This window comes from Canis lupus, chromosome 23, assembly GCF_003254725.2.
Source record: "Canis lupus dingo isolate Sandy chromosome 23, ASM325472v2, whole genome shotgun sequence".
Taxonomy (NCBI): domain Eukaryota; kingdom Metazoa; phylum Chordata; class Mammalia; order Carnivora; family Canidae; genus Canis; species Canis lupus.
This window is the reverse complement of record NC_064265.1, coordinates 15,072,269-15,091,970: the sequence shown is the minus strand read 5'-3', so window position 1 is coordinate 15,091,970 and position 19,702 is coordinate 15,072,269. Positions and strand designations below refer to the sequence as shown.

General features: G+C 36.8%; 1 protein-coding gene across 21 annotated transcripts in view; it reads left to right on the top strand.

Annotated features, from left to right (window-relative positions):
• Positions 1-19,702, top strand: part of RBMS3 (RNA binding motif single stranded interacting protein 3) — a 1,287,947-nt gene that overhangs the window by 729,391 nt on the left and 538,854 nt on the right. For 18 of the 21 annotated variants that reach the window (XM_025461062.3, XM_035705246.2, XM_049099705.1 and 15 more), the window contains one exon: positions 13,673-13,845. In XM_025461062.3, the coding sequence (XP_025316847.1) occupies positions 13,673-13,845 (173 nt within the window). The remainder of the gene's footprint in view (positions 1-13,672; positions 13,846-19,702) is intronic. The other 3 variants (XM_025461063.3, XM_049099710.1, XM_025461076.2) reach the window with 1 other exon arrangement.

Below are 19,702 nucleotides of genomic sequence, written 5' to 3'. Positions count from 1 at the left end.
CTGTATGATGTTGGTTGTAAGTAGAAAGGGTGATGGGATATATCTGTGAATATATTAATATGTAAAGCTATCTTATTAAAATGTTTAATTACACAAGCTGTTAATTAACCCATTTCCTGAATTTAACAACACTTACAGAACTATTGATATTATGATTTCAAGGAAGCAACTTTTATTATTACTCTAGTAGTTTAATGCTATTACTTTTTGTTTGGTAATAGATGTTGTCATAGTTTAGTTGCTAATGTTTGGTTGTCTGTGTTAAGATATATCAAATCCATGGTGTTAATGTTCTGCCCTCAAAAAGTTTAAAGTAGACTTTGAGTGTTCTGTACCTCAAGGAATGACAACATAAAGTTACTTTCTTTTAAATAAATCCTCTGTTGGCCAATGAATGCAAAGGTTCTCTTTGAGTCCCATCTTTTTTCAGGAAATTCTTTTGCTTCCTGTCCTATTACTCCATTAGATCATGGAGATTTCCTAAATCAGTCTGCACATTCCAGTCACGTACTCTCTCATGGTGTCATCTGGTCCTAGCAACTGAGACAGATATACCAAGAAATTTGTATTCTGTTTTCCCAGGGTGTTTCTAGCTTCTTTACTACTCAGGCATATAAACTCTTTCCTTTGTTTATGTCTTCCAGGAAGTTGGGCCATTAAATAGCATTTCAACTATGGTCACATTCATTTTTTGATGTGATGGGGTGCGGGAGGTGGCTGATACTGCATGTAAGAGCTGGTTACTAAATTCTAAGTTTTGTGAGCCAGGTGTTGAACTCTTATAGGTTAAAATCCACCATGTAGGAGTATTTACATTTCAGAAATCAGCAAAATTATACATCAGAACCTTTGTTTTTGTTTTTTCCTCACAGAACTGGAATATCAGCAGTAGTTCTGAGTTAGTTTTCTGATTTGTTCCCCCACTTCAACCAATTTGCTTTCTACTGAATAGAGCAAACTCTGAGGCTTTGGTTGAGGAGGCAAAGGAAGGGGGTCACTCTTGGAAAACTCTTAGTAATTATACTTTATAAACGGCTTTTATCTAAGTTTGCTCAAAGATACATAGAGTTCTCCAAATTGACACAAAACAAAACAAAATTTTCTGGAATATTGAAGATGTCTTAAGTACTTTGGAGTGTATAAATGTATGACTATCCCCTTTTTATACTATAGACTATCTGTTACAGTTACCCTAGGGCACATATCATGAAATTTGTTAGAAATTAGGGATATAATTAAACTGAAATAAACAGTTTAAGTAATTGTTTACCTACAAAATATCCTTGCAGGGCAACAATTTTTAGAAACCTAATTATTTTTAGAGTTAGAAACTATGAAATTAGTACAGTTTATTTTTTGCATATAAAAGTCCTTTCAGTTAAGTGCATGGACATTTAGTAGTTAGTGCGTTATTTAACTGATAGAAGCTTTTTCCACTGGCAATAAGATATATCTTCTTTAATGAACACTTTCACAATTTATAGATATTTTCCTAGAATTTGTGTATTCTGAAAATGACTTCCCTTGTGAAAGTTTATATTTGTCTTTAAAAAATTATTCTAACAGCCTTCTCATCAGTATGTCTGAAGGCAATCAGTATCAATAGCTAAAATAGTACTAACTGACCCTAAAGTCTCATTGAAGATTAACATTTCTTGATTTCTAATCTAGAGAATTTCAGTTTAACAAGCTTCAATGGACTTTGGATTGTAAGATTTTAACACTAGGCAAATCAGGGTTTGCTAGATCAGTTAATAGCCCAACCAATATTCCTCTTACTTAAAACAACATTATTGTTCATGATAGCAATGAATATTGTAAACTGCTCTCAGATATATGTAATGATAATAGCAAGCACCCATAGGGGGCTTTATTGTGTTCCTGGCTTTATTCTCCGTGCTTTACACATAATCATTCATATGAAATGTCTAACAGTTTTCAGAGGTAGTTATTATCCTTGGTTTCACAGATGAGGAGACTGAGGCAGAAAAATTTAGGTAATTTGCCCAAGGCCATACAGACAGTAAGTGGTAGGGCAGGACTTGAATGTGGGTCGTGTGGCTTCAGCACTTATGCTCTTAGTCATTGTACAATAATAATAATAATATTTCCTTCTTCTTAAGCCTTTGGAGAGTCTACCAATTAGGGGCAAATGCCCTTTATTTGCCAGTCTCTGAAGCATCAGTCACTTATTTAAAAAGAACAAGAGTAGGTTTGGAGAAGGAAAAGCAGTACTTTCTTTTTAGAGATAGGTCACTGCCTTGGTTATAGAGAATATCACTGGTCAAAAAAAAAAATCTCCAGTAATTGTACAACAAAGAAGATGCACTAGGAATTGGATGTGCCTGTACTATTTTGAACTTTTCTAAGGTACAAGGCATACTGTCTTAAAAATACAGAAAACGGGAATCTCCATACAGGTTTACAGAGAAATAAAAGTTTGAATGTATAAATATAAGTTTCTGATTTTAAAATGTTAATAACTAAGTTAACAATATAAATGCCTAATATTCATTTTTTAAAAAGATTTTATTTATTTATTCATGAGAGACAGAGAGAGAGAGAGAGGGAGAGAGAGGGAGAGGGAGAGAGACGGGCAGAGGGAGAAGCAAGCTCCATGCAGGGAGCCTGACGTGGGACTCAATCCCAGGTCCCCAAGATCAAGCCCTGGGCCGAAGGCAACGCTAAACTTCTGAGCCACTCGGGCTGCCCCCTAATATTCATTTTATTATCAGATCACTTTTTGTTGAACTTGAACATTAATTTATTCTCATAGTTATCATCTCATGGACCAAAACACAATAAATGTTGAAAATATATTCAGAGAAAATTATTTGTGCAAGTGCTTCTTCCAGGTTTTATAATGAAGCAATTATTTTGCATGTATTAATTGCTGTTGCATTTTTGATCTGTGTTCCAACATTGTCTTCTTGAGGAAATTATTGTGTTTTATAGTCCAAATTTCTAAGATTTAGGGCTTTTGAAGCGTAGGTTCTGTTTACATTTAATTTTGTTACATCAATAAAATATGAATGAATTGGCTAATAAAACAACATAACTATTTTATGTCATGGAATATAGGTTATTGTTTATAAATTTGCGGAATTGCTTCTGTAGTTCACTATACAAAAGCATTCTCCTTATTTTCCTTGGTTCAGTTTAAAGAGAAATAAGATTGGTAGAATAGTATATAATACATGGGGAGTAAGGGTGCTTTTCTTTTGTGATATGCAGGTAAGATGTACTGAAAATGTGGAGCTTCCTCCCAGGCCAGAAGCTTGCCTGCCAAAGACAGAGACATTTATTCTGTACCAGCAGTTTATCTCTATTGCTCCTCTTTCTTGGTATGAAGAGATTTTAAAATACAGCTGAAACTTTGGTTTTGATTAAAAGCAAATAAAATACATCTTGTTCTTCTCACAGATTATATTTTACTTTCCAGAAATATCTTTTAATAATTTCCACTTTTGGCCAACGGAGGTATCAGTTGAAAGAGAGTTTTTATATGCCAAAATCTAGACCCACTCCTGAAGGAGAAAAACTGAAATATGGTCTCTACTGAAAGGAGAGTAATTGCACAAAAAAAAACGAAAAAAAAGAAAAAAAAAAAAAAAGGCCCTATGGGAATACTTGGATGGCTCAGTGGTTGAGCATCTGCCTTTGGCTCAGGGTATGATCCTGGGGTCTTGGGATTAAGTCCCACATCAGGCTCTCCCCACAGAGAGCCTGCTTCTCCCTCTGCCTGTGTCTTTGCCTCTTTCTGTGTCTCTCATGAATAAAGAAATAAAATCTTAAAAAAAAAAAAGCCCTATGGATAACGGCATAGAAATCATGACCATTATTTTGCTCACCACATTTAGGTATTGTACTTGTGCAGTGTAGTCTGGGGAGTTGAGGCCTTGTATCTATAAGAATGATCTACATCAGTTCTGTGTGGTAGAACTTTATGTGGTGGTGCAAATGTTCTATGTTTTCCTATCCAATATAACAGTTAGTAGCTACATATTTTTGAGCATTTGAAACATGGCTAGTGTGACTGGGGAACTGAATTTTTAAATTTTAACTAATATACATCAATTTTATTTAAATTTAAATAGCTACATGTAACTAGTGTCTATCACATTGGACTGTACATATTTAGAGTTAAATCTGAAGTTAACTGGAGTGAAGACTGCCTCATTTCAGGCTCTGAATTTGTCATAGAGTAGCTGAACAACCTCAAAAAGTCATTTAAACTCCTCAAATCTCTGTATTCTCATCTTCAATAGGGGGGTAATAATAATAATACCTACCTCCATAAGTTCTGACATCATCTAAATAAACCAATATAAAATTCCTAAAACAATGAATATAGGGTATGTTCAGTGAATATTAGTCATTGCTGTGCTTGTTAATTATTTTATAACCTTTTATTGATATGCAGGTATGATGTACTGAAATTATTTTATAACCTTTTGTGGATATTTAATTACTAATAACTAAAAAGAGGGGTAAGTGAAATAGGTCTAAAGTAATAGAAGGGGGATCCCTGGGTGGCGCAGCAGTTTGGCGCCTGCCTTTGGCCCAGGGCGCGATCCTGGAGACCCAGGATTGAATCCCACGTCGGGCTCCCGGTGCATGGAGCCTGCTTCTCCCTCTGCCTGTGTCTCTGCGCCTCTCTCTCTCTGTGTGACTATCATAAATAAATAAAAAATTAAAAAAAAAATAATAAAGTGATAGAAGGAAAATGCTATGATAAGGGGTGGAACTTTAGGTGATTCTAGAGGAATGTGTAGATTTAATTAAATAGAAAATAATCATAGGATGGCTATATATTCCAAGGTTCTTTGGACAGTCTCAATTTATACCTTGTGTCCTGATATAATTATCAATGTCTCCCACTTTTACTCTCAAAATACCCTAGTTTGTGAGATACATTTTAGTGTCACTCTAGGAAAAGGCATACGATTGCAACTCAGGCATTCCAAGTGAAGAGAGGAAGACAAAATATAGATTCAGATGCGATTGTGGTATGGCAAAAGAGGTGAATGAGCACTGGGAAATATCAAAACAGGGTTATATTGGGGCTGGAGAAAGTGACATTATGGACGTGGAATGAAAGCCTCAATAAAGAAATCAGATTTTGCTGCATTTGTTCTTTATGCTATTGTTGCATTGCTCCTAAGTCAACATAGATTTACGTTCAGAAAAAGTAAATTCTGATTTAATTGGACAGAATCATTTAGTGTATCAAAAAAAGTCTTAATACCATTTGGTGTTCTGATTGTCCTTCCATTATTGGTAATAATTTTTGTTGTACATGGTTTGAAACAAAATACTTCATTACTATCATGCATAACTATTAGTAACCAAGTCAGTAATATGATTTGTTAATATGTAAATTAGTCAATTGAGTGGAAATGGCTCATTATATCTGTTTTCATGGCTGAAGAAGAAAACCTTGAAAGTGTTCATTTAGTCACAATAAAGTACTAGGACCACATATCTTATAGTGGTACCCTGTAAGCTACATTTATTGGTCTTCATTTTTTTAGGATAGCATACATAATGAAGATGGGGCAACTAATCATTGACAATACTACTGATTGTAGTGTTAGGGAAATAGATTATTGGACTAGGAAAGATAGAATATTATTTAAAAAATAGGGAAACAGTCAAAGTGGACATCATAGGGGAAAACTAAACTAAAAAAATTAAGTAAACATATCTTATAAGGTATAAGAATGTGACTCAAGTATAATTGTTTGACTCTTTGTAAAATCTCCTCTTTATCTCTGATTGCATTTGGAGTTGAGTTGCTGATCATTGGCTAACCCAGAGATCTCACAAGAGGTTATGGTCACTTGTTCTGGATTTTCAGTATTTTCCTAGTGATTCTAGCCCACTACAAAAGCAAATATTTGAACTGATTTCTGAGACATACCCGGGACAAATGGAACAGAGGTCTTATCTCAGGGATTATAGTCACTTTTGATATTTCTCAGGAATTCTAACAATTACTGTTTATAACAGAGGTGACTTTGCAATGTCTACCTAGGGTACCAATCATGGCTCATTTTTTTTCTTTGCATGAAGAATCAATCCTTATTAATATTGGAATCATAAGCTGTTGGACTTACTTTCTAAGTGTAGACTTTAAACAAATGCCATATGTACCTCAAATTTTGAGATGTATTTTAATTTTGTTTATTTTTCCTTAAAGAGAGCAAGAGTTGGCCAAATTAAAAGATGGATGGGAGCAAAGACCAGATGTCATCGGCATTTGGAGAACTGAGCAGTCTTCATAAAGGGCCGCTGGCATCATTTATAGCAGCCGCTCTTCTCTAGCTTGTAAATTTTAATGAAATTGGTATATAGGTGCTTGAAATGAACAATAACTAGTTTACTTGTATTTCCAAGTACCATGAATTTTAAAATGTCATTTAATATCCAAACCTCTGAATGGAATTCAATGACTTTAGATTAATCCTATTTGTAAATAGCAGAGAGCGAGGTGTGATTATGCAATCTGCTGAGGTTTTTAAAAACTAATATTTACTAAAAAAGTGAATCTCATCCTAACAGAATTTTAATAAAACCTCAGTAGTGGTTTGTAAATACCTTTGAAACTAATTAGTCATTCAATCCACAGTGATTGTTTCATCAGTGCTAAGTTATTACTTTTTGATTCTTGATGAAAATGACAAACCATAGTTCTAGTGACATAGTTTCATCTCAAGGATAGTGGCTTCCATCCTTAAGAAAATAAACGATTGACTCTTAGAGCACCTGCTTGAAGGTAAATTGCTCCAACTAGGATTGAGAGAATAGTGTTTCTTTTAAGGATCTGCATCATGATGCTGCTGATGAAAATAATAAGATCAACAGGTATTTATTAGCCAGTTGCTAAATATTTTATATGTAATTTATATACTAAACCAGTCTTATGAGGTGAGATAATCACAATTCCTATTTTTCTCATGACTAGAGGTTTAAGTGCCTAGTTAGTGGTCAAGCAGGATTCCCAGAAGGCAATGTGGAATTCTTCAGCACCATGTTACCACTGTTGACAGTGGCTATTACCAAGCCAGTTGATAGAGAATGTGCAAGTGATTGCCTTTTGTGAGGAGTCTTGTCCTTTAATGCTTATTTCCATATCTGATCTGTGGGTAGGAAAAGAGAAGTGGGGCAGGTTTTGACCAAATTCTATTGTAAAAGGTGTAATTGAAACAATTGTTTTCTATAGTCATATTCTAGATAATGGAAGAGCAATTGCCTTGCATAAAATTGCAAAGCTATAATATATGTGATTCATGAGACCATGGCTAAAATCGTACATCTTGCCTTAGATATTCATTTAGCTGCATTTATTATTGCTCACATGGACAATATTTATGCACACCCTTATTTGAGGCTATTACAGCTACTCCAGTGACAGCTACAGTGCTTGCCATGGCTACCTGATTGTGTTGTGTTCACAATAGAGGACAGGTCTGCAGAAGCAAGGTTATGTGGAAATTATACCGTCTGGGAGAGGAATTCAATAGCTCGCAGCAGTGTGATCCACTGAGCGATGGATTGCATGTGTACGTGCAGGCTAAATAATGTATGATTTAAGACAGGAATGTGGTTTGTATTCATTTTTGGATAGTAAAAGACTTGGCATGTCAGTCCCACGGGAGACTTTATTCAGGGCATTACCCTTGAGTGGATAAAAGACTACAAATTCTATTGCACTGGAGATGAATAAAAACAAATTGGGGAGACCATCAGCAGAACAGAGTGCTGTGTGATGGAGTCCAAGGCTACTCCAAAAAACCACCAGACCAACTGCTTCAGGATCCTGCCAGCAACCAGATGCCGGGAAGAGAATTGACTGCAGTTTGGCATCAAGGCCCTGTGATTCCCAGCCAAGGGGAATTGCATTCAAAAAATATTTAAAATTCTCTTTGTGAAAGAGTTATGTTTTCAATAAGAGGAAGAAGTATGTTTCAGACCTAGTCTGCTGCAGATGATATGTGGCATACCAACATCTTAGTTATGGATAGTAGAGGTACGGGAAGGTGAATGTTATATATTCTTGGGGGTAAGAACTTCGTAGGTGAGGGGGTTCTTCAATGAAGTGGGTTGTAGGCCATTGAGTTACTATTATTATTCCAAGAGGAGCACTGTATTGATACTAGCTCTTCAAGGAGAGAGCCTGGATCTGTTTAAGGCAGTGGTTATCAACCAGGAGCACTTTTACCCCATAGGGAGCATTTTACAATATCTAGAAACATTTTTGGTAGCCACATCTTGCAGGCAGGGTAGTGTACCTGCCATCTAGTCATAAAGGTGCTGTTAAATATCCCACAATGCACAGGGAAGCCCCCCCACAGCAAATAATTATCTTCTTCAAAATGACAATATGACAAGTTTGAGGACCCCATTTTAAAATTATCTAGCTAGTGTGTGTATATGACAGCCCTGCTTTCAGACGTGTTCATATAATATGTTTAACTGTATGAAAGATGATTTTTAATGATTTGCTATACCCTATTGATATGTGAACAGCATTTATTGGATATATCAAATGCTTTGTTAAAACACACAAAAAAGGGGAAACAAACAAAACTCTAACTCATATTCATCATATCCAATGTACCTCCAAAACATGTAGGGGTTAAAAACACAACGAACCTCCTTCCAAGCCTACATACACAAAATCACACATTTTTTAAGAATGTAGGAGGACCCGGTTGATTCACTTTTCAAACTTGAAAAATGAGGCATATTAACAAAGCACACTAAATGAATCAGCTGTTTAGGATGATCTACAAGCCAGTTCATTTTCCTGTTATCAAATAACACACCATGAATCTTGACAAATGAACCCACTTGTTTGACATTATTTGAAATACTCATAACATGGTTGCTTCTGATAGTCACATCCCCTTCAAAATTGAATTTTAAGATGGACTTCATTTCCATTCTGATAGAGAAAAAGACTTATTAGCCTCCATTTTGACTGCATGCTCTTCATCCTCATCCTTCTTTTTCTCCCCCTTATATTTGGATGTGCCCGAGCTTCTGTCGGTGTCATCCTCCAAAGTTCACTGCGAGAAAGCTCTTTGTGTTCATGGGTGCCCAAGTCATTAATACCTGAAGTTCTCTAGTGATGAGGGGGACTGCACAGCTTCTGGAATCAAACTTCCTAATTTCAAATTGGGTCTCCAGCTGTGTGACCTTGAGAAGATCCTCTGCCGGTTTTGTACTTCAGTTTTCTCATTTATGAATGAGAAGAGTTATTATTTGCCTCATTGGGCGGTTGCATAAAATGCTTAGGAAGCACACCACCAATGCTACCTGTAATTATTAGAATCATTATCTTCCAAAAGGGATGTCAAGACATTTTATTTAATTTCCCAAAGAGGACACTGGCACTGGTCCACCAATGTGGCAGCTCCAACATGTGATTAAGAGGGCTTTAACCCCCATCCCATGCCTAACAGACCCTCCCAGCCATGCCACTGTGAATAAACATCTAAGGAAAATCAGCATACTTGCCAAGCATGTGAAGGTTCAAGAGAAATCCTATCTCTCTCCTTCAATCAGAGTGCCATCTGAAGGCCCTCTTCTGAAAAATCTGGCATTTTTACTGGTTCTAACCAAGCTGACACTGCAAATTCATAGCAACTCCCTGCCCTGCTACAGGACAGTATTATAGTGTTCAGTAACCCCGACTGTAAGTCTTCACTGCTCCTAAATAGGATTTATAAAGTGTGACTTTAAGCAATATAGCAAAGACAATTTTATCTGAGGGAAAATATATTTTTTTTACTAACAATTTAAAATTTCTTCTTTAGTGTCTCAAAATGATTTAAAAGCTAATCAATGATACAATCCCAAATCCATCTGAAGACAAAGAATTGAGAAAGGAATCAGAGCCACTTTTAATTAGGAAAGTGGTTGCTGTGACCCATTAACCTCTAAAGATTTTTTTTTTTTTTTGAGACACTGTAGTTTGGTCATTTGTCTTTGGCATCAGAGCATACAACATTGCTTTTGCTTTTCACAAATTAATTCATTTAGGCCTTTACATTTGTCAGACGTTCTGGGAAACTTCTGCCAATGCTTTGTTGATTAAAGGATGTGTGTTTGGAAAGTGGGTGGAGAAGAGGGAATTTATAATTCTTAAAGTCAAAGAATGATTTACAATGCAGACTGTTATCTGAATCAATCAGTGTATCATCGAAGGATAAATGAAATATTAAGGATTAGCGAGAGATAGGCACTGGGTCTTAAAATCTGTGGATTAATTGGCTCAATAATATGGAAAAGTCTATGTCTTTCAGCAGAACTTCTGGAACTCACAAACATAAATAGGACATAGAAAACTCCTTTTGATTGTGTATTTTTTTTAAAGAGCTTTTGAAATACATAATTTGTCCACAATAGCCTGGTGCTACTATCTCTATCAGTTACATACCTCATTTCCATCCAGTTCCCTCTAGTCAGCCCAATTTTGATTTGCTTTTGACTGTTTTGTTTATTAATTTATTTTTTCCCAGTGAACACATTGGACACTTGGGAGGGCATATTTATTGTTTTAGGCACCATGCAATTTACTAAATGGCATTCTGGCTGTGGAAATGCTTGCAAAGACCCCTGGAGGGTGGTGGTAGAGAATTAAGTAAACACATATTGACCATCTTTTAGATGATGCTTTCTTATTTGGTTAATCTAGGGCTTAGTCTGTGCTGGTCCATCAGATTTATGATACATAAAACCGAATACTTTTTTTTTTTTTTTTGGCTCCCTGGTAGTTTTAAAAGCTATGCAATGGGAAAAACTGCTTTAAACAAAGCCTCATTTTTAAAGAAGCCTGAGTACAGAGTGGAATTCAAAGAATTTGGAAAGAGGAGAGGTGAAAGTGGTAGCAAACAGCTTTTAAAAAGCCCTGGGAAATTTAAGAAAATAAGGCACATAATGGAAGTAAAAGATAAATCCTGTCTGTCCCATTGGGAGATGCAGAGACCAGAACACTACTTTAGCAAGGATGTGTTGAACACCTACTAAGTACAGGACTTATAAAGAGATAGAACTTAACTATCTCTGGGGTGTCCAAGGTGCAAAACGAAATTCTTTTTTTTAAAGTTTATTTATTTGTTAGAGAGTGTGTGCTTGTGCGCAGAGTGGGGAAGGGGAGAAGCCGAGGGGAAAAACAATGAGACCCTGTGCTGAGCATGGAGCCCAACCTGGAGCTCTGTCTCATGACCCTGAGATCATGACCTGAGCAGAAATCAAGAGTCAGACGCTTAACCGACTGAGCCACCCAGGCGCCCCTAAACGGAATTCTTAGATCAAGGAGGAATCATTTTTCATGCCAGGCAGGAAACTTCATGGAGCTTTGTGCAGATCTTAAATTCCAAAAGGCAATGAATGTATTTCATTTTATTCAAACATTTGGGGACACAGAGTATTCTCCTGTGTAATTTGTTGTAAAATTCCACATTAAAAATGTTCATAACAGATTAGGTAATACCTAAGAGATGATTGAGGAAATGTTTATTTCAAAGAAAGAGGCTCTGGTTTTTGCTCCTGTCCCTAAGAGGAAAGTATGAGGGAAGAGGGTCAGATATTGGATCCGGTGGATCTACGAGGTGGACCAGACCCTGGCCCAGGAAGCAGTGGGAATTAAGAGAAAAGGATGCTTCTAGCCACCTCTCAAAGATTTTGGTAGCTGACTTTATTTTGAGATTTAGAATTGAGAAACAGATGAAGCTAATATTGAGACTTCTGGCATGGGGGTTGATGAATGTCAGCAACACCAAAAGAAACGGGGTCATTTTGCTGGGTGGCTGGTGTGGGGAATTGGGAGATGAGAAAGCAGAGATAATGGATTTCATTTGACATACTGTGTCTAAGAGGCATCGCCTCATAGCCAGTTGGAAATATGGAGTGGGGTAAATCTGATAATTCTGGAAGGTGTAAAACAGACTATTATAGCAAAAAAAAAAAAAAAAACAAGACTGGATACTGCTAAAACTTGGTTTCTTGTTCCTGTGGGCTAAATGTTGTGTTCATTCAGTTATTTACTATACATACTATAGCCTCAGTATTTATTAAGCAGCTACTTACTCTTAGGTAAGTACCTCCCACCCCTGATAAAACAGCTAATAGGTCTTCAGGTTAAAATTTGTCTAAAAATCTCCCCACTGGAATCTTGATAAATGTGTTCATTGTGCCTTTAGGTAACACTATAGATTATGATTGAGAATTTCTGGTATAGTTATATAGACGAGTATCACTGGCAAGACAAGTAACAACTACAAATAATATCATTATTATTTTTTTCATTTTTGTTATTGCTAACATTTAGCATTATTGCACTCACTAGTTTCCAGGAATCATTTTGTTTACATTAGCTCATTGAGTTTTCGTAGAGACCTCGTGACATACATATTATTGAGAGTACTATTTTTATCCTCCTCATATTAATGAGAATGTTGAGTTCTCATTCTTGAGTTAAGGCACCATCCAGAGGCCACACAGCCAGTAAGAGACACAGCAGGAGGCAAACCCAGTTAGTCAGTGTAATTTTAGAACTTTTGAAGATTTCCCTGTTGGACTAAAAAATGAAGTACCATGAGTAATGTATCTACTAATTCTTGCATGCGTAGTTATAAAGACCCTCACATTGTATACTCTAAGTTGGTAGGAGTCATTTTATCATTTTATTTTTGTCAGAAGTAGTTTGACAGATTGGAGCAGTATTTCTCTACTGGGGGAGAGTCCCCAGTCCCTCTGGCAGGGGTACTTGGCTTGTGCCGAGGCATTTTTGGTTGTCACAACTGAAGGATGGGTGCTGCTGGAATCTGGTGCATAAAGGACAAGAATGCTACTATGATCCTGCAATGAACAACAGAGCATGTACAGTGTAATGAACATGAAGGGCCCCACAATAAAGAATTATCCCCTCCAAGTTGGCAGTGCTACCTAGATTGAGACCATACTGTAAAGGGAATCTGGACTGTAGTGAGATATTGGTGGCTCAGTATTACAAACAAAGGGCTTTCACCTTGAAGAAGCAGGTTTGGGAGTGGGAGAAAGAGGTGAGATAGATTCATCCTTCCATCTGTTCATTTGTTCATAGATTCGCTATTTATGGAGTATTTCCTGTGTATCAGGAATCATGTTGGAGAGCGATGGAGAGCACAGCAATAGGAGGGAGTGTCTCTTGTGTGTGTGTGTGTGTGTGTGTGTGTGTGTGTGTGTGTGTGTTTGGAGAGAAGAAAGGAACAAGGAGTAGAGACAAAGCAAAGATGTGTGGCAGCTAGAGCAAGCTAGGAGTGGGACTTTGTTTCCAAGAGCGAATGAACTATGTTCTTCTAACAGGGAGGGAAGTAACATGCTACTTTATAGGTCTAAGGAATATCACAGCAGACTAGCTCAGAAACCATATGGCACTGTCAGAAGAACCTGGGAATTTCTTTTTGTCCCATTTAGAGCTAACTCAGACTGACTCAAGTGCAGGTCCGGGGTGGGGGGCAGCAGGGGATGTTCTCAGAAGTGCACTGGGTGGTGATAGAAATATGTATGTGCATGTGTGGATCAGAAAGGCCGAGAGGCTTGCATTGCTTTCAAGTTGTGCTGCTGGCCTGTGAATAGGTGCTGGCTTTGTTTTTTCAGTAACAGCCTTTTCTGTTTCCAGCAGTCCTATGCACCAGCTCCCCACCCCATGGCTCCTCCCAGCCCCAGCACAAACAGCAGCAGCAACAACAGCAGCAGCAACAGCAGCGGGGAACAGTTGAGTAAAACCAACCTGTACATTCGAGGCCTTCCACCAGGCACCACTGACCAGGACCTAATCAAGCTGTGCCAACCGTAAGTGCCCTCTGCTCCCTGCGCCCGTTTCTCACCCCCACAGTGGCTCCCGTGCATTCAGTCCACACAGGTCTTGGTGTGGACCCCTTTATTGGTGCCTCAGTGAGGAAGAGTCTGCTATCCAAATGGAACTTAAATTGAAGATCTAAGCCCAGCTTATGTTAGTGAATGGAATCTTTTGGTTCGGGGAAGGGAGGTTCCTGAGCAGGCATATATGGGAGCGTGGGCAGAGATGCATGTATTGACCAAAAAGATGATGAGCAAACATTAGTTGGACCTTCATACCTAATGTGGCTGGTGGAATCAGTGACAAATCTCATAAAGACGGCTGCTTTTTTTGGAGAAGTGTTAGCAAAGGAAATCTCAAAAACTTAGAAGTGGTAGATTTCAGGATGGTGACCTCCTGTGTTGCAAAGATTTTCTGGACAGGTTTTGATAAACAGAAGTTCAGCCAGGACCAGGTAATTGGGGAATTATAAAACTAATACTCTGGATTTCCTGGAAAACATCTCCTTCCACATCCAGTGAAGCTATTTCCCACCAAGGCCAAGAACCATACTCAGCAAGTAGTTTTGCATTTGCTAGGAAATGTGGTAGTGATTAAACACCCTTCCCAAATGTTTTTGTTAATCTCTTATCTACCAACACTTAGGTTATTAACTCTCTTATTTCTATGCAAATAAAAATATTTAAGTTTGCCCTCCAACTAAAATTAGTAATGGATAATGAGTTAAGACTCAAGGACCTGTGTTTTTATGTTGTTGTCTGATTATTTTTAAAGCAATATCAGTACCACTATTTGTCATTTGAATATGCCTTAGCTGGGTATTTTTAAATTTGGGGAAACTATTACTCAATTTTTCTTCTTCTCTTTTGCAATGCTTTCACAAGAAGGTTGAGAGGATATTTATTTTGTAAATTTTCCAACCTCTAAAATATTAGAAGAGGATAACAAAGTGGACAGTATTTATTTATCTTTGTTCTGGATTTTAAGATTGGGAACAAATATCAAAACACCAGGAAGTGACTGATTAACCAAAACACAAGTACATAACTATATATTATCAATTGACAAAGCAATATATGCAGATTACAGTGGACAGGGTGGAGGGCGCTGTTGTTATTGATTACCTTGATTTGTAACGGAGGTAGGGCAAAACTTTGAAAAATAAATACTTATTTAAAAGCAGTTGTTTAAGCAAAAAAGAATATGCCAGGGCTAAGACATATAAATACATGTTAGATTTTGGTCTGTAAAAGGTTGGGGTTGAGAATGGAAAGGTAAATAACTTTTTCTTGTTGTCATTAGAAAAACCTAAACTATTTTGAAAAGTAGGGACTTCTGAAAATGGAAAAGATTGTGGAATTTGTTGAAAGACAAGTAACAACTTGTCTTAACAGATGCTGATAGGAAAAAGGGTAGCTATCATCTTTGACTCATGTTGGAATCTCATTTATAAAACTAAATATTGATGGGCTTAAGGAAGATTTTTTCTCTTTGCTCTATATCACTCAGTGTCTGAGAGTTTGTTGAAGCATAGATTTCTAGGCCCTAAAGATAATGGTTCACTAGGGCCCTGGGTGGAGACCAAGGATATCCCTTTCTAACAGACTCTCTGGTGTTGATGCTGCTGGTTTTTGAGAAGGAGCACTTCTCTCCTCAGTAATATGGAGACCACTGACTATTTCTAATACATAAAATTTCACTTAGTTTATGAAAGTAGTTGAGGTGGAATCCTGTGCATTAGAACCCACTGAGCCACTGTATGATTTTGCGGCAAATCAATAACTTTCCTTGAGTCAATTACCTCTTATAAAAGTGTGGGTAGCCTCGGATTATTTCTAGGTGTCCCTGTATTACCAGCAGGGTGCTGGAGCTGCCTCTGACTGGTGCGTTAGAATCAGTCGTTGAATATTCAGGAATTCCACGTGTGATGTGTTATAGACTCTCGCTTAAAATCAGCCATGATGAGGTATTTATATCACAGGAGCCAGCAAGCCCGACAAGTAAGGGCATTTTAAATTTTATCTTATGTTTTTGGAGAGCTGGTTTCTGGACACACCACTGTATGTCTGTGTCCACTTTTTGATAGAATGTTGCCAGAAATGCGTAAATGGAAAATGTCACCGAAAAGCCTGTACTGGTATTTTTAACTCAGGAAAGAGATTTAGTGACACAGAGACATTATTTTTGATGAAAGAAGTTCTGTTAATGTTCTTTATGGGCATCTGAGAAATCTAGAGAATGCTACAGAGGGTACTGGTTACTTGTTCATATTAGTTTTTTCTGGGTAATAAGTTTGGGCCCATGCTATTGTTATTATGAAAATGTTTGTGGGTTCTCCAGTTACTGAAGTGGTCTGGAGCTGGGGTTTATTGCTTAGACTATTTTTCCTAGAGACTTTTGGAAAACTGATGTGATCAAGCCACATAATGCAGTGGGAATAGCTGTGCACTAAGAGATCTGATTTTGGGTCCTGGCTCTGCCATCAACTGGGTGGGTGGCCTTCGACCAATGACTTGTTTTCACGCTAACTTTGGTTTCCCCCGCGTAAAAAAAAACAATGGGTTTAAACTTGATAATCCTTTAAGCTTCTTTTACTCTAAAATTCTAATATTTCATTGAGGCTCTCATTATTATTTAGTGGTAAAGCCTACTCTTGAATACTTTTTTATCTTCCCCCAATCCCCTTTTGCAGTATTGGTAGGGCCACAGCCTGAGTTGGTTCAGCTGTGTTGGTAAGACCTGATGTATGGGGATGCTTGTGGTAAGGGACTGATGCAGGTCACTTGTAAAATCATGTTTCCTCTCTGTGGAGTTGGTCTTTTGCATTGGTCATTAGTATTTTACATTAGTAATCTTCTAAAGATTCAAGTTATTTTATATTCCAATTATTTATCCAATACCTTAAAATACCTTTACCTATAAACAGAGAGTATTTGTAAGTTTAAATGAACTTGCCATCAAGATTGATTTTTCTTGTTTATTTCTATGAGATTGTAAGTATTTTAGAACTAGTATTTCCTTAAATTATAGGAAATACAGTATTTGCTAATATCCATAGTAATAAAATAGAGCAGAGTTATACCAAAAATAAGCATAGATATATCAAATTATCTGGTATTAGAGTACAGTAATCCACATTAACACTAATGAACAGCAAGACAATGATATTAAAGGAAAAAAATTGCATTACTTCTCAATGTATAATCTGAGAGCAAATTCTTATTAAGGGATTCCATTCACATTCATTATCAAAGCTTCTATGTTAAGATCACAAGTAAAATAAAAAAAAAAGAAGACAAAATTGAAAAAAATGATTTCACTCTATGGGAAACTTCTCTAGTTATGTTTCAATGAGTACATCGTATTGTGTGTCTTATAGGAGATGCTGTAGTTAAAGACTTTGTAATATCTATCTTAAGAAATCTCAAGGACCTTTATTGTCTTCTCAATCAAGAAATATTTACAGAGCACCTATGCTGCATGCCAGATACTGTGCTGAAGATTCAGTGATGAGTAAATTTAGACAAAGGCCTTGCTTTAGCAGAGTTTATATTTTACTAGGGAAAATAGACATCACTGAAGTAATCATATAATTTGATCTAAAATTGCAACTAGGAGTGCCTGGGTGGCTTAGTGGGTTAAGTATCTGACTCCTGATTTCAGCTCAGGTCATGATCTCAGGGTTGTGAGATAGAGCCCAGCATTGGGCTCCACGATCACCAGAGCGTCTGCTTCGCTCCCTCTCCCTTGGCCCTCCCACTCTAAAAAAACAAAACAAAACAAAAGCAAAGACAAAGACAATACAACTGTAAATTAAAAAAAAAAAAAAAAAAAAAAAGAGGAACATGGAACCAAAGGTGTTTTTCACATGGGATCTGTCCTAGTTAGGGCAATGAGCAAAGGAATCTCTGAGAAAGCGACAATTAAGGTAAGCATCAGAAGGAAGAATAGGTTTTATAAATGAGGAAGGAAGATAAGAGCATTCCAGAGAGAAAGAGCCTCATGTGTGTAGAACCAATGGCTGGATGGAATGTGGCAAGAACAAAGGGCTGAAAGAAAGCCAGTGTGGTTATAGCAGAGAGGGGGAGAGAGATAGAGTGTGGGACAAAATGAACTGGAAATATGGGATAAGGCGATTTCTTTGTGGATCATGTTAGGAAATGTGTTTTATATTAAGACATTATATAATATAATGTAATTATATAATTAATTATAGAATTATATTCATGGGATGGGTTATTTGTTGGAAATCATAGGTGGAATAGTTGGATTATATACCCTTTATGCTTATCTCAAGAAGAGGAGATGGAACTGAGGAGAGATAGACTTAGCTTGAGGAGACAGAGAGAGAGAGAGAGAGAGAGAGAGTATTGCAACATTTCAACCAAATAAAATTTTGGTAGTGTAATCATTTTTTACATATTAAGCTATATTTCCTCTCTCAAAAAAATTGGTAACTTCTATGATACAATTGTAAACATGGCCTTGAAACACATTGAAATTGCTCTTTAAAAAATAAAACCACATATTTAACATAATATAATTTTAAATTGAAAAAATCATAATGTATTTATATTTTCCACATCTACAATATATTTTATCTAACCAACCTCAAGACTTTTAACTAATTTTAACTAACATGTTGCTCTGAGAAAGCTCTGGCCTCTACTTCCACATGGTTATCTAATCTGGTCTTAATGACCACATGATGCATGTATAGAGTGAATTGTTCTTCTGTTTCAAAGTGAGCACGCTACTGCTAAGGCCACTTCTTGAAACAGAATGAAGGGAAAGGAGAGAAACTCTTGGGTAGGTGCACACACATTTCTAATCATCACCAGAAGACCAGAAAGTCTGCTGTCCTGCCCTTCATTCTTCTCTGTACATTTTCTGTTCTCTTTGCTAAACTCTGACACCCTAGCATTGCTCCCTTTAAAATGAAGCTGTAAATGTCACTTTAGCATTTAACAAGGGAGGAGAAATGCCCCAAATGAAAAGCCAGCAGAACAAAGTAGGAGTGTTTGAGCTCAAGAGCTGAGTGTCCGCCCAAGCTAATCTCCCCGACTTTTACCCAACCCTCTTGGATGTCTTGTTACAGTGTGTGCAGAACACTGAATAGTTAGAGCAGACTCAAGTGTCATCCAGGCTCTGAGTGCAGAGTCCATTATACATGGTGTCAGACAGTTTTGACAAATGCACCGACACAATCAAACCTTTTATCAATTTAAAAGTAACCTTGTCACAGTAATCTGTCAAACTGTTCAGATACAACTAAAGGAAAACAAGTCATCATGCACTCCAGAGTAACGGAGTAAATAAGAAAAATGTGACTGGAATTTTTTTTTTTTTTTTTTTTTTTTTTTTTTTTTTTTAGTTATTTCCTACTATGTCAATGAAGATTTAAAAGTTCACTCTAATAAGACTGAAGGAAATTTATTAGTAGCTTTCTCCTGAAAGTCAGACTCAAATTACATGGCTGCTTTTGATGTATCATAAATCTGTATGGTGACAGGTGTGAGAAGGAAGTGAATTTGAGGATCTTTGAACCCTCCTTTGTGTAATTTAAATGAGAGAGTGCCTTTATGACCCAAACTAGATGTCTGAATTCATTGGATCAGCATAGATCTGACACTCGGTTATATACATTAATTCATATATATGTTCAGTTGTATTTGCCAACTATGTATTATAAACCAGACATAGTATTTGGTTTGTAATTAGTTGATAATTATCCTTAATAATGAATTGTTATATTTGTATATATTAGCAACACTTATTGTGTATTACATACCACATATTCTAAATTTTTATATTTTACCTCCTTTAATATTCAAACTAGCCTTATGGGGG